The sequence below is a fragment of the Ischnura elegans genome, chromosome 3, assembly GCF_921293095.1.
Source record: "Ischnura elegans chromosome 3, ioIscEleg1.1, whole genome shotgun sequence".
NCBI lineage: Eukaryota > Metazoa > Arthropoda > Insecta > Odonata > Coenagrionidae > Ischnura > Ischnura elegans.
Window position 1 is genome coordinate 131,456,265 of NC_060248.1, and position 15,092 is coordinate 131,471,356.

The 15,092-nt window shown below is 37.7% G+C and overlaps 1 protein-coding gene across 2 annotated transcripts in view; it reads left to right on the forward strand.

Annotated features, from left to right (window-relative positions):
• Nucleotides 1-14,449, forward strand: part of LOC124156593 (ribosomal oxygenase 2-like) — a 37,961-nt gene extending 23,512 nt beyond the window's left edge. The window contains exons 7-9 of one of the 2 annotated variants that reach the window (XM_046531233.1): nucleotides 7,735-7,886; nucleotides 10,549-10,759; nucleotides 13,674-14,449. In XM_046531233.1, coding sequence (XP_046387189.1) covers nucleotides 7,735-7,886; nucleotides 10,549-10,758 — 362 coding nt within the window. In that variant the 3' untranslated portion in view covers nucleotide 10,759; nucleotides 13,674-14,449. Of the gene's footprint in view, nucleotides 1-7,731; nucleotides 7,887-10,548; nucleotides 10,760-13,673 lie in introns of both variants that reach the window. The other variant, XM_046531232.1, reaches the window with a different exon arrangement.
• The last annotated feature ends 643 nt before the right edge of the window (nucleotides 14,450-15,092 follow it).

Sequence of the window (15,092 nt, forward strand, 5' to 3'; positions counted from 1 at the left end):
AATCTGGACTGGAGGTCAGGGAAATTTTGTCATGGGCAGGGAAATACTTCAGAGTTGTAGCCCAGAGATGCTTGTTTTGCCACCTAATTGTTCTCTTTATAATAAACAACAGTGTAATGGTGTAATTGTGTTATGAGTCATGTGCATGTTTTCAAAAGTGAACTAAAATTTTTCCTTTCATATTTGAAGCTCTATCAGGGTAAATTGTATATTGTTAATATGATTGTTGTGTTAGTGGGAGAGGATTAAGAATAGGTCATGAATCCTTAAATGAGTCTTCAGAATTCTATTCCTGTTCTTTCATATTTTATTAGTTTTCCCTCAACTTTGATCTCCATTGTAAACTCTATGCTGCTTTTAATCTGTGAATGTGTTTAACACTAGAAGCACAGACTTTTCCCGTTAACACAAAGCTGGTCAGGGATCATTTTGACCCCTCATTATTTTTCACTTATTTGCATGTTGTTTTGTTTCCCTTTTTATGAATTCTTAATTCTGCTTTAAGGGCTAAAATTGCTTTATTTAACAACATATGCCAGGCTATGAAATCAGCTATACTGACATTAATACTTTTTTCCTTGCATGACTTTTCTTCTTTGTCTTGATAATAATAATGGTTTCTTTTGTTATAAACAAGAATGTAAATGGCGAGTATGTTTTTTCTTTAAAAATAATCAAAGTAGCCCTTTAGTAGAAGAAATAAGTAACAAAAACAGTCTACGTTTCATAGCTTGAAAAAATATTTAATTTTCCTGTTTTCCTTAACATTTGCCACTTTGTGTAAATGTATAATACAATGCGGTATGAAGCTACGTACCCTCCACTCCCAAGCAATTGATCACTCTACATTACATACAACAGGAATGAAATTCACCATGGAAAAATATTTGGTTTAGCCAGGATTCAAATATGGTCAGGCATGCTACCCAGGCATCTTCTTCATAGGCTGGGTTTAACTAAACAAGTTTTTGACATCTCCAGTCTGCACCATGCCACAGACGGAGGTTATGTGTAATAAGCCTCTGTCTGTGGAATAAACCCAACTAAATCACTACTGCTCAATGGAGGCATTTCAAAGATTGCTTGGTGGTGTAGCTGGTACTAAGTGAGTTGCTTCATTCTGTGCTTTGATTCTATGTCATGATCAGCTACTTTTATGTTGGTTGGTCTGTGGTTGATTTGGTAGAAATCTTTTTGTGTATTTTAGTAGATGACCTTATATTTCGGTCAACCTAGGTAACTACAGTATTTGCACGAATCTAAGATGAACACTGTTTTAAGACTTTGGAACTCCATTAGGGAAAAAATTATTTTGAAAAATAATTTGTTACACGAATACTACTTAGTGCCTGTACATTTATTCTACCGTACATGTCTGAATATAGTCCCCCCTTTTTTTCCAAAAATGCCCGTGATAAAATTTAAGGGGGGGACTATATTCAAACCCATTTTTTAAATTTTTTCCCAAAACTCAAGCCTCAAAATTAGGGGGGGGGGGGGGGCTATATTCAGAGGGGGACTATATTCGGAGGAATACTTTGCGTTTCTATATTTATGTTTGTTGTTGTTGTTGTTTTTGTTTTTTCTATTCATTGTCTTTTGTTTATCTTCTAATTGCTGTTTGCTTTGAATATCCATGACGGGAGTTTTGAGGTTGCAACTCCAATAAATAGAGTAGATTTCTATATTATTTCATTTATCTCAGCAGAAAAATATTGAGGAATTAATATTAATGACAGACGTAGCGGAATGCTACTCCTGTTTCTCACAGTTGTGAGCACTGCTACAAGAGTCCATCACCTTTAACATAATTGCTTGCCAGAATGGCGGAGTGAGATTGCTTGACGCACTCGGGGAAATGATAACACCCTACTATAAACCAAAAGTCATGCTTATCGCCAAGATGCAGCTGAGAGGATACAAAAGTCAGTAGTCAGCGAAACATTATATACACCCTGCCACCACGATCATCATTAGAGAGAGCTCCAGACCTGTGAGTCATACTCACTACCTGCGTTGCAATTGGGCAATTAATACAAGTGACCCAAGGTATTTCTTGTTGTTTAATTCCGAAGTGGCCATAAAACAATACTCCCATCAAAAGCAATAAATGATAAAATACTTAAGGATCAAGTTTTGTGCATATGAGCAGAAAAATAGGAAATGCAAACATATTAAGTTGTATTCACAAGTTCAATGTAATACTATGGATTGATCAACAAGAAATGATAAAAAAGGAGATACTTTCACTTGGTGACTTATGTAATTTACATGCTCAAAGTAATTCACAAAGATTTTAGTTACAGTCACTATCACATTCATTTCCACTTGATTCTTTATCACTGCTCTGCCTATGTACATCGTCCTCACTTCCATCTATAAGATGAGAAATACCGCATTTCTTAAATGCTTTAATAATTATTTCCTCTTTCACTCCTTTCCATGCAGCTAAAATCCAATGCACTGACTGAGATAGACGAGTCCTCTTTATGCATCCAGGTGGTGTCAGCTCCCATTCTTCAGATGCCAACCAATCTGCTTGAAACCTTTTCAATAGATCTTTAGAAAGCTTATTTACGGAAACGCCCAATGGCTGCAGCTGGGATGTCATACCTTCTGAAATCATGGTCAAGTCACTATGTGCTTCTTTCTATCTGCTTCTATGGCATCCTTCACAGCCTGAGTAATTTGCCCTCGATAAGAATTCAGAACAAGTAGAGACTTGTGTTTAAGGAGTTGTCCAGGCCGTCAGAACCATACCAGTTTCTGCCATTCAACTACCATTTTTCTCGTCACCCACCCTTTCTGAAAGAAAATTCTCACCCTTGGGCACATTCTTACATTTGAGAAGTACGTGTGGTAGCATCATCAGTACCATCAGCAGTACAGCACAGCATCACTGTTAGTCTTTGTTTTTCAGCACTGGCAGAAAGTATCTTCACTTCCTTATCCCCTTTCTTTGTCACTGCATATGCAGTGGGCATGTCAAAGTAACTGGCGTCTGGTCAGCACTACCTATTTGGCCAAGAAGATATCATTTTTCTTGTTGTTTTCTTATCTCAAAATGCTGGAATTCAACCAGCTTCTCTTCAAAATTTGGTGGAGGTTTTTGACGAATCAAAGTTCGCTGATGGAGAGAAAATCCTTTCGGAGCCATGAACTATTGCATCCAAGATTGACTAGCTCCAAATTCAGTTTGCAGAATTCCCAAGTCCGAGCTAATTCTTTTTCTTTCACTTGAATGATTTTGTAGAAACTGGTAGTCCTTTAGACTGATGGGATATACAGTGGAACTTGATCTATCGTTATTCAAAGGGACAGACGAAATAAACGATGAATGCGTGAACGTTTGGCATGGTTGCCTATGCAGCAGGAAATGCAGGATTTTGGCGAGTAATTGTGATATTCTATAAAGGGTTCATGTTGAAATATAGCTATTTACAGCAATATTTTAATTTTATGTAAACATTTTGGGTATAAGTGGTTCAAATAATATCTCTTTCAATAATCCTAAGGAATACGACACCTTGCTAAAAAAGTTTGCTCACCATCTCAGCATTCACTCTGCCATGACAGCTTCGGCAGTCTTATTACGACCATCTCTTTTCACCAAAATTCAACTGTGTGCTAAAATATGCATGCCTTGCATCAAAACTTGTACACACCAGAAGTGTTTTCCGAAATGTGTTGTGGGCCTGTTTTTTCGACGGAGTTCCAAAGACGAATTGTGCCTGTGGGGGACCAACACTTTCTAGTGTAGTCTTCCTATCTCCGAGCTCGTAATAAGATTGCTTCAATACCCAAAAGCCATTACCACGATAGAAATTTCTCCTCTGGCCTAGGCTTGCTACAATTTAAATTACATATATTGAAGCCGGGCAAAAATGATCTGTATGAAGACGACAAAATACATCGCTTTTGTGGAGCCGCAAACCCTTGCCTTCCTGATGGATAATCATAATGATAATCATTACACCACCATGCATCATGGAGAAAGGGTTGCTATTTTTAAATTATCTAAGGCATGTTAAATGTACCGCATGAAAAATACAATCAAACTCAGGCCCATTCCATGGAACTGTACCCATTCCGAGAGGCTTTCGCCATTCCGATTGCCATAAAAATATGGCATTGAAAAAGGCTTGGCGGGGTACATTATCTCCCCTCGTCAGTGGCCTTCAAGACCCAACTTCAGTTGTCTACTTGGGATGAGGAGTACTGGATTCAACCCAAACTAACTAGCCAACTCTTGGAAAATTTTATTTATTTTCTAGGAGGTAAATGTATTCATGTGCTGATATGTTAAAATGATGTATCCTTACCTCAGTGGGTATTTAAATCCCCACACGCACTCTCTTGGTGAAACTGAAGAAAATAGTAACCAATCGAAAATATTTTAGTCGTAGGTGCAGCACTTCCTTGTTGTTTTAATGTATCGTCCAGGCTACAATGAAATATTGATGGGATGTCATAAAATCAGGAAAGTCCTCATAAAAATTATTAGGCTTCAAAAAAAGTAAATGATTCCCTCCTATTTTCTTGCGTTTTTTATTTGCGTCCCATTTACTCATTCATTCACTTGAGAATGCATTGCTCATCACTTCTCTTCAAACTGGGCACCAAAATACCATAGTAAAAATACCGTAAGAGTTAATACTAACTCTATGGTACTTCGTCAAACATATTGGAATTTTAGTGGTTACATTCACCGGACACCCTTTGTCAAACAAAGACACAAATTATAATTGATAAAACCCATTGAATAATGGAATTGAATCACTTTTGGCTAGGATACACTATTAAAACTGTTCACATTTTAATCACTATGCTTTTCAAACAAGTCATGCATTTTCTTCTGTTTCTCAGCGGTATTCAGTCGTAGTTGAAAATATGATTTTTCCAAAATGTTTTCACGATCCTTGTCGCTTCCACTATGCACATAGTAAAATGCTTTCACTTTTTGCAAAGCCTTGTAAGTCTCGACAAAGCTTGGGATCACTTCTACTTTGTTTTCCTCTTCTTGCTCTACAGCCCCAGTAGCTGTGTACGCCTCACACAGTTCTTCAATGGTTTCAGTGCCACTTGTTACCACATGATGATCTACTGCAACGTAGCTCTGAAAATCGTATTTCTGGGCTCTACAAAGTTCTTCCCAGATTTGACTAAAATCATCAACATCACTGCCTGCAAGTTCATTGTTATCAATAGGGTATCTGTGCCCAGCTTTACAGAAGCAATTCTGAATAGTGTACTGGCTCACTTGTTTCCATGCTGCCATAATGTGGTGGAGTGCTTCAAGTAAGTTAAGTTTTTTCTTCATTGCCTTTCCTTGTTCCATAAGGAAAATGGATTTTTGTACAAGGCATTGTCTATAGTATGCTTTTAAACTGCGTATAATCCCTAAGTCAAGGGGCTGGAGCGAACTTGTACAGTTTGCTGGGAACTGTACCACTTTAACATTCCTCAAAAAAGATGTGTATTTGGAATGTGCCGCACAGTTATCCACAAAGAGGATAATTTTTCTATTTTGCCCCCCATCTGCATGTCTAATGCATGGAGGAATGAAATAAAAATTTCTGTCGTCATCCATAATTTATTCTTTGGGTAATATTTTGTCGGCAATTTTTGTACGTTTTTGAAGCACCTCGGTTTTTGGGATTTCCCTATCACAATCGGCACTTGCTTGCCGCTGCCATCACTATTCACGCAAAGCAAAACCATTAGTCTGTGTTTGGATAATTTACCACCATGGCAGCATTCCCCTTTACTGGCCAATGTTATATCTGGAAGCACATTGAGAAACAGACCACTCTCATCTGCATTATACACATCTCGTGGCTCGTAGCCATCCAGAATTGATGGCAGACTTTCCAGCCAGTCATCTGTGCTTTCAGCATTTACTTCTGCACTCTCTCCCGCCAGCATCTTGAATACACGACCATGTCGATTTTTGAATCGACTTATCCAGTTTCACCAAAATTTTGCCAATCGAGTTTCGTCTGCCTTGTCTTTACCAACTATGTATTTCCTCGCTTAAAATGCTTAATTAATGTCAGAAATACATTGTGTTTGGTCTCATTATTTCTTGAATTACGAGCGCATTACTAATATTTCAATCTAGTGAAGGTATAAATCCAATTGCCGAGAGTCATTGTTAATCACCTTTGGGGCCAATAGGTGATTCAGGCAGCAATTGGCTTCCTGAAAACGGAGCTTTGAAGCCAAGTAAGATGAAAAAGGTCAGTGGGAGGGAAAGGAGGAGGGGTGAAATACTTTTCTATTGTTCTCGTGTAATTTGATATTTCCTTTCGAAGCTAATGAGTGATGGTCTTCGTAACACGAACTCGGTGTGAAACGTAACCTGGGATGTTAGATGCCTCTTGGTTGGTCTCATAGTGGAGGAAAGAGTCGGAGGGAGGGGAATCGAGGGCTGATGGGAGGGGGGATAGTGGATTGTGAGAACTGTACAACGTAGACAATCCCACGGCCCTGAGCTTCTCCCTATGGTGGTTCCATCTCTTGGGGAAGATTCAAACTATGTGCCTGTCGATTTTGGCCTCGAGTGCCACATTGTAAATACGTAATTTCATTTTTATCAAACGATGAATGCGGGAAAAAAATACATTGGGACCATGATCTGCCAACAATCAATGTGGGAAAATGATAATTCAGGGAATGATAGATGCAGGAAAAAATTAGATTGTCTTCATGGGACTTTTTTTTGGGACCAGGGACGGCGAACGATGAATGCGGGAACGATAGACTGGGGTTCCACTGTAACCAAGTCACTGAGTTTTGTTTCTAATTCTTCTTACCTTCCTTTTTGAGGTTGAGAAAATTCCCTCCTTGTTGCTACACACGAGAAAATCTTAATCAAATCTTGTCTCCAGCATCTAACATTATATTCTGAATTACCAAATACTCTTCCAGGTGCCAAATTGGAATTTTTCTCTGCAAATAATTTAAATTTTCTTTTGAAAGTGGCAGTGTAATGACCTCTTTTCTCTGCCATCCAAGTACTCTGAAAGGGACAGGATTAAAATTGAACCGATCTCTCTAATCAGAGGCAAATCATGTTGCCTTCTTACCATTGCTCTGAGACAAATACAACAACTTTGGAGCAGTTTATTCCACAACGGTATTGAGGCTTTAATCTTACAATTTAGGTAAATTTTTGAACATTTTGAGAGTTGATCAAGCTTAAACTTGAACAGAACCGAACCCAGGGTAAAGCAGGTGAGCTTGCGGACATGGCAGAAGTGCACCCGGCGACTGATCGGCGTGCACCAAATCTTTGCCTACTGCCAAAAAATGGAAAATTTTTTTTTACTTAAACGCAAAATTAAATAAGCTGAATTACTGTTCAGCTATTTTTAGTGATGATTTTTTGTTGTTTAGCTACCAGGTGGCAAACTCGGTTATCCTTCATTTTTCCGATGTAGATTATGCAGCCCAATTGCATTTGAGAGCTTTGCATCCAATATTAAGACAAACCCTCTTTTCTCCAGGAGTTGGGATGGAAAAAAAACCTCGTCTTAGATTCATGCAAGTACAGTGCCAATACCATGTAACTCCTGAACCCACTATTCTCGTATTCCCATAGCATTGACACACATATTGCCTTGCATGAAATACATGTAATTTTTCTTCCTTTTTGCATGTTTTTGTGGTGATATTTCATGTCTTTCCTGCATCATTTGTGATTAATGATTGTAATAATGATTAAATCAGCAGGAGGTGAGCCGGAGTATAGTTCGGGCAGCACTCGTTCTAACCAAACCCTTGAGTTGTCTCTGCCAAACCAGGATTCGGAATCTCTTGTGGTTTACTCTTCAATATTTAATGAACGCCCTCACCACATGTTATCCACCCGTGATAAAACAGAGGTGAGTATTAGAGGAGTTGTATGAGTGGGACTGGAAGTGGAGGCTATTAGGATAATATGTAATTCTATGTGCGAAATTGGTGTGAGGTGTGTGGTGGCCTAGTGGGTGGATGATTGATCTGATTGGAGGGTCATGTGTTCAAATCCAGGCGAAGCAGTGTGCCCAGTGAGTGGGAAAATCTGGAATCATGCATGAATTTTTAATCCCTGGAATTATGCATGAGTTATACACGATTTTTGCCTCAAATTTGGATTTCAGAATCATTTATCTCAAATTCATTTCGCATAACATTTTGCCAGTTCAACAACCATTTTCTGGTTTAAAGTGTACTGGGACTAGCCGTGGTGATAACTTTTACGGGAGTCACCCGCAATGCACAATCGTGCGAAAGATCCACAGGGAAAAAAATCATCTGCCTTGACCGGGAAGAAATATCCACTGGGAAGAATGAAGCCTCGGTAGCTGAACTGGCTAAAGCACTCGACCGGAGATCGGGGAATCCCGGTCAAGGCGGATGATTTTTTTCTCTGTGGATCTTTCGAACCATTTTCTGCCCTAAAATGTATTTGTCGTAATTTTAAGTGCAGTAGCTTAATAGAATTTTTACATCGAAACGTGGAATGTCAAGACTACAGAATCAAAATGACCGGCACTCTTGACTCTAGTGAGATTCAAAAACACAAAGAATGGAATGCCAGGTGACATCTTAAATTTCTATCACTAGTTTAAGTCATTAAATTAGGAGCGTAAAGTAATGCATAAATATAATATCATTTAAAAGTATTGAATTAATTTCGGGTGTTTTGAAATACTTACCTATCATAGTAATCACATAAGATTAATCTAGAGTTTTGTTAAATTTCCGTTGAAAACCTGGAATTATGCTTGAATTTTTCTGATTTGATTGGCTGGACATCCTTTGAAGTTTGGAGGCTTCAAATGTTCCCAGATTTAAACTTCAACGGGTGGGTTGGTCCTGGGAAAGGAACTGGCTCCCCCTACGCTGGATTTACGTGGGCTAACCTCACCTATCTAAACCAGCCTTGGGATCACATCACTGAGTGGGTGAAAAATAGCATTACCTTTTCAAGGGCATGACTGTTATGGCTTTTACATATGATATATGCACATGAGATACCTTTGTTCATATTGTACCTTGTGTATCACAGAAATTATTTTAGAGGGCTATTAAGGTGTTAAGGGTGTGACAAAACATGCAACCATCACGTGTTCACTCAGTTATTAAATCATACGGCTTGTTTGAATTGGTGAGGTTAGATCTTACAGCTGACTGATCTGCAAGTGTGCCAAATTAATTCAAGGTAATGGAGCGTGCTCCTTTCCCAGGGTCACCTAGCATTTTGAGTATTTATGTTTAGGGGTGTGAAAAGCCTTAACCGTGGGATGTGGACCAAGGACATTTAACAGAAAGCCAGTTGCCCCACACTCTAGGCCACCATGCTCCCCTTGACATCCTTGAAAAGTTGTTCACACCTATTACCATATTTCTCCAAATATAGTCCCCTTCAGAATATAATCCCCACCCCCCAATGTTGAGTATTCATTTTTGGGAAAAATTTTAGAAATGCGTTTGAATATAGTCCCCCCTTTACTTTTACCAGGGGCATTTTTGGAAAAAAAGGGGGGACTATGTTCAGTTAAATACAGTAATTACAGATTATCTTCAGTGCTCTTCCATATTTGGTGATTTTAGGGGGTCATAATGTTTAACTGCTGGTGCCCTTGCCTGTAATCATCTCCTATTCGCTCCCTGTTTCTGCTTGAATCTCTAGTTAGTACTACACTGAGGCACATGGTGGGCTCTCAGTAATACAGACAATGCTTTTATTATTGTTTCATTATTATGAGGTAAAGTCATGCTCCTGACCTAATCCTAAAACATTGTTGAATATGCATTGTTTATGTGATTTCATAGGTGTCCAATTTCCTAGATAACCAGGAAAACTCTGTGAATATCAGTCTTTTGAAAAAAAAACTCAGAGAACACCTGGAATTTTGGCAGCTGTCCTGGAAAAATTGGAGTTCGATGCATGTTGCAAAGCATCTCCTCCAATAACTTTCTACTGCAAGAATTTTCTGTAAAAATTGATGGTAACTTGGCATTTTTCATTTATTCATATACTTACAGCTGATATTCAGAAGCTTTTCAGCAGAACTGTTACAATCTGGATGTCATGTCTCTGCAGTTTCTAGTTAGCATATTTCACAGAGTTGAATTCATTTTCATGTGGAGAACATTTAAGGTAAATTCTTTTGGAGGAGGTAGTTAAGAGAGTGAAAATCAGCATGAAATTTTATTCCCTTGAACTTTGTATTAATGAGAGATATAACTGTATTGAGAGTGGGTCTCTGGCAGTAATTCCTGAGAAAGTGGAAAATGGTTATCATTTACAAGTTTTTCCAATCCAAGGTTTTACCAAACCAGTACAACATATTATGAGTATGTATTTCAGGTATGCATTTCACGTCTATAACTTTTCAGCTTGGGAGATCCTCCTGAACTTTCATTTCATTGAGAAGCATTTCATAAGTCATTGGTGTCCCAGAGGGTAGTAAATCCTAGAACCACATTCTACATTTAGTACCAAGGCGCAATTACATCCCGTGATTTTTTACTTTAACATTTGATTTTATCTTGCAGATGGGATTTGCTCTTCGATTTCCTAAACATTATCTAAATGCAATGAGTCACTTGAAGTCATCGTGTGACCAATTTACGAGTGTAAAAGACATAGCTCTGCCAAGTGACGATGATCGGGTGGGACTCATTAGAGCCCTGTGGAGTAGCCATCTTTTGGAGGTCATACCAAGTGCCAACAGGAAAGGGACAAAGTCCACAAAACTGGACTGAGGTATGTCAAATATATTTGCTGGCAGTGTAAGATTGGAACTTCATACATGTCAGGCCAATTGTCAATTAACAGTTGGTCCTTATGTAATATCACTCAATGTCCCTGGAAAAAATGATGTAGAATAAAAATGACATTAAATTAAGCTTTGAAAATGTGGTAAAGGTCAATAAAAAGTATATATAGGGGTTATAACACGCATCAGACATGAACTTCAAGACATTTCATTTTTCTATTAATTTTTTTGCTTCTAAAAAATTTAAACAACATTGTCTGATTTTATTGTGAAGCAGCATTGATCTCAATTGAGTACCGTATAAACGCGTGTAAGAGACGGACCTTTTCCTGGAAATTGTAGCTAAAAATGGGGGTGTCTCTCTTGCATGAATTTATTATCTTCCCCCCTTCCCCTTTCTCCGGTCGCAAGTCCAAGGGGAACTGAGTGGCCTTGGTTTTCAGTGTGAGTCAGTCGTCTGAAACCTTAGGTCAAAAACAAGCGGCAGGCAGAGGAGTTTCTCCCTCAGTGACGTATTTTTACAATGCTCCTGTTTGCTTTTCTTACTCGTAAGCATCATTACCTCAGGTGATCATGAAAAAGATCGCACTAGATTTTACAGCAAATACAGTGCATCCTCGATAAAGCGAGACCCTAAGGTGCTAGAATAAACAATCGCTATGGAGAATTGTCACTTTACTGGAGGTGGAGATAATAATAGCCAATAAACCTATTTTCAACACTTGTATAGGAACAGGATTGGTGTGAGTAAGGAGATATTTCCATATTATATAATTTGAGCATAAATCCAGAAGGAAGACGATGTTTTTTGCATCACTAAATTTCCTTACCTGAATAACAACTAGCCATTCAATTTTTAAGCACCGTGCTGAAACAAAATCATGCAAATCATGCTTTGTCAATCATTATCCCTATGCACAAACAACCACGATTGTCACTTACTACATACTTGTGCATTTAAGTGATCATTCTATTACCTTGGTATTTTTCGCAGGAAAATCTAACAACTACTGATTAAACTGTATCTGGGTTATTTCTTGCATCCAATGCTTCCATTGGCTCATGTTTAAAGTGTTTTTTTATAAATTACGCTTGTAAAAATATTTCTTTACATGCTAATGAATCTGCTATCTCTCGTAATGGTGGGGGTCTTGCAATAGCCCATACTCGCTTAACGTGGTTCCACTATAAATTAATTAATTGCATTTTACTAAGGGAATCAAATAATAAACCCAGTGTAGCCTTGCATTAAAATTAGAGATGGCTCGAATTACATTTTTCTCGACATCGAATACGAATACTTCATCACTGAATGCTGAATTTGTATTTTTTCACCAATTTTAAGTACCAATGAAAATTAAAGTTAAAAAATGCTGAACACTTTTAAAGTCAATGTACTTCAATACAACTCCTAAATCCTCAAGCAATTTTCACCCACTATTAAGTAAAACTTACGCCCGTCGAGTTCCGCAGTTCTTTTGTTTTTTATTATTTGCATATTAAAGGTTTTATTATTAGTAATGCTTTCTTGCGTTCATTGCAAAACTTAAATTTCATCATGCACAGGGAGTCGGGGAAAAGTCATCTAGCGTGCATTTGAACGTATGCATACATTCTTCTTAGTGTTGTTCTCGTGGAGACATCGGCATTTTTACATATATTAGCACTTACTAGATAAGTTTTCGTAAAAATATTATTAAAGAATTGAACCAAGCAAATGTGCCAACTTTCATGTAAGACCCAACCATTTTCAATAAATTTGAATATGATCACTGATGATCTGTGCTGTGTGTTCAAAATTCGAATAATTGGTGACCTTGTGTCATCAAATACCGAATAGTTTACAAAGCCTATTATTCGAGGTATTCGGTGATTTGACTATTCGAACGTCCCGTCACTAATTAAAATGCAATATTTTCAGTGCCGTCCGATTTTATTTTTTGTAAAGATTGCGGAAAACATTGGCAGAGTGTGAAACTCATGCACCAATTATCATCAACGCGGGTATATAAACGGGATATCGGGCACACTGCCTGATAATCGGGAGTCTGCTTTATTCTTATTGAAGTCATAGAAAACAGTTTTATTGATGCAATTCATTAAGCACCAAGGGCTGCAATGCTTATAGGTTAGGTGGTCTATCCCTCTTTGGTTCACCCACAGAATGCTTTCGGTTCAATCTTAGCATTCCCTCCATGGCATCGCTCTCCCTTTAATGTCAGAGTTCTTTTTGGGAGAAAAAGGTAAAGTGCCCCTTCTCATCTAAATTCAACTTTGAGTATTTTCATTCTTATTCTCTCAGGGTATTCCTGTGTAAATAAGACTGGTATGGGAAACGTAAGTTAATATCCTGTGAATACACTACATCTAGTGCTGCAAAAATGTTGGTTATAATCGAGTTCCAAAGCCATTGATTTTTAATTAGCACGTTGCGTACAGATGGCGAGAATTCTCGTCTTTTTTTTCCCGAACGTTTTGGACGGATGACGAAGATTCTCGTCATTTAGGCGCGTCGACCTAAACAATTTTAAAGCGAACAATACGTATTCATTAGTACGTTTTCAGTTGTTGTTCGGTATTCATAATGATTTGATGCATCATAATGTTTGATTGGGTAACGTTATATTTTAAACATTAGCTTACCCCGGTATGCAACGTGTTAAAATGAAAAGCATGACTTTTCAGCAAAAATCAAAATTTGAACTCAAAGATTGATTAATCGAAAAAATTGATGATTCTTATAACAAAATATAGTTTCTAAAATAACATGCTTATCATGAAATTCATTTTCTAATGCTGTTATATCTACAGTGGATTTTGATCTTAGTATTGCTACTGCAGAATTTCAAACATAGCATCCACACTGCTGGTAGTTATTGATATGATTTATATTTTCATCAGGGTTGTCCTGACATGGAGTGGACCCCAATTGGAGCCTAGTGTATGGCCGAGCAATTCCTGCAGGATATCAAAACTGAAGCAGACCTGTGGAAAATTTGTGGGGATTTCATGGTGGCTGATTTCTTTTTGGCTGCTTTTTGACTGCCCAGCTGGGATTGGCTGGATGTTCATTTCTCCTGTGCAATTAAATGTCTTTATCATGGACTGTAGAGCTAATGGTGCCTTAAGGAGCCTCTGTAGGCTTTGATGTTTTAAATGTGTCATTGTGCCTGGTATTGTATTATTTTTTTGAAATTTTCCAACGACTCTTCCTTTAAGTGCAGCATTGGTATTGTGGCAGTTAGATGTAATAATTGCCATCAACATTAAAATTTAAAAATAAACCTTATGAAAATTTTATTTATCCAATTATGAATTTTGTGGAAGTAATATGCTTTCAAGTCTTGATGTGATTTGTTATCAAATGAGTATTGCCCCTCTTCTAACAAATAAATATTTTCCTCTTATTCCTGTTCGTTTGCATGCCCTATTAACTCACTTCAATACTATCTGGTGGAGAACACGTCCGAATTAACTTCTGAGTGAATCTTGGGTAAGGGAAAACATTTCCTCCAAAAATGTTTTGTCATAGATCTCGAAAAATCAGCTTTTCCCAAAATGGTTTTATGCTGGTGCAAAAATGGTCTATTCCCTCAAATATTTTCATGTATGTAAATTCAGCTATTCTTGTTGCTAAAGGCAAAGTCTAATGGTCAATACAATCACTGGAAATTAAATGATGTTGTTGGCTACATTATTGGAATGGAAATTTTGGAGTCCTAATTTTAATTTTTGCTTTGCCACGAAGCTGTTATTGTGCAAAGTAATTACCATTAGAGACAATTATTTTGTGAATTATGCTGGACCCTTGTAAATTAAATGAGGTTTATATGAAAGTAAAAATATTTTGTCCCTCTATGATAATTTTGTTTGTGTTGTAAAGAATGAAGGCAGCATTCATTTACAAAACCTGCATTATTTTGTTAGGTTCCTGCTCCAAGAATTGAGTTACTTCTATTGATGCTCCTATTCAAATCTAACACCTAGTTAAGAGGTGGCATATGGGCTGCTGCTTTTATGTTCTCCTTTTGGTGGTGGATTTAATTGCCATAATCTCAAGCTTTCTCACAAATAGGTTTTCTGAAGGAAATAGACAGTTGGATTCACTTAAAGTCGTCGCCATTCACCATGCCATCTGGCTAATAGCAATGAATGTTTGTTTTTTCACCCCTGCGGGTTGGGGGATGTAGAATACTCCCGCAGTATCCCTGCTTGTCGTACAAGGCGACTAAAAGGGTGTCAGGAATATATGTAACAACATAAATAGTTTAGATTATCACTTATGACACTTTCAGCAGACTGCCTCAAAAAGTTTCATAA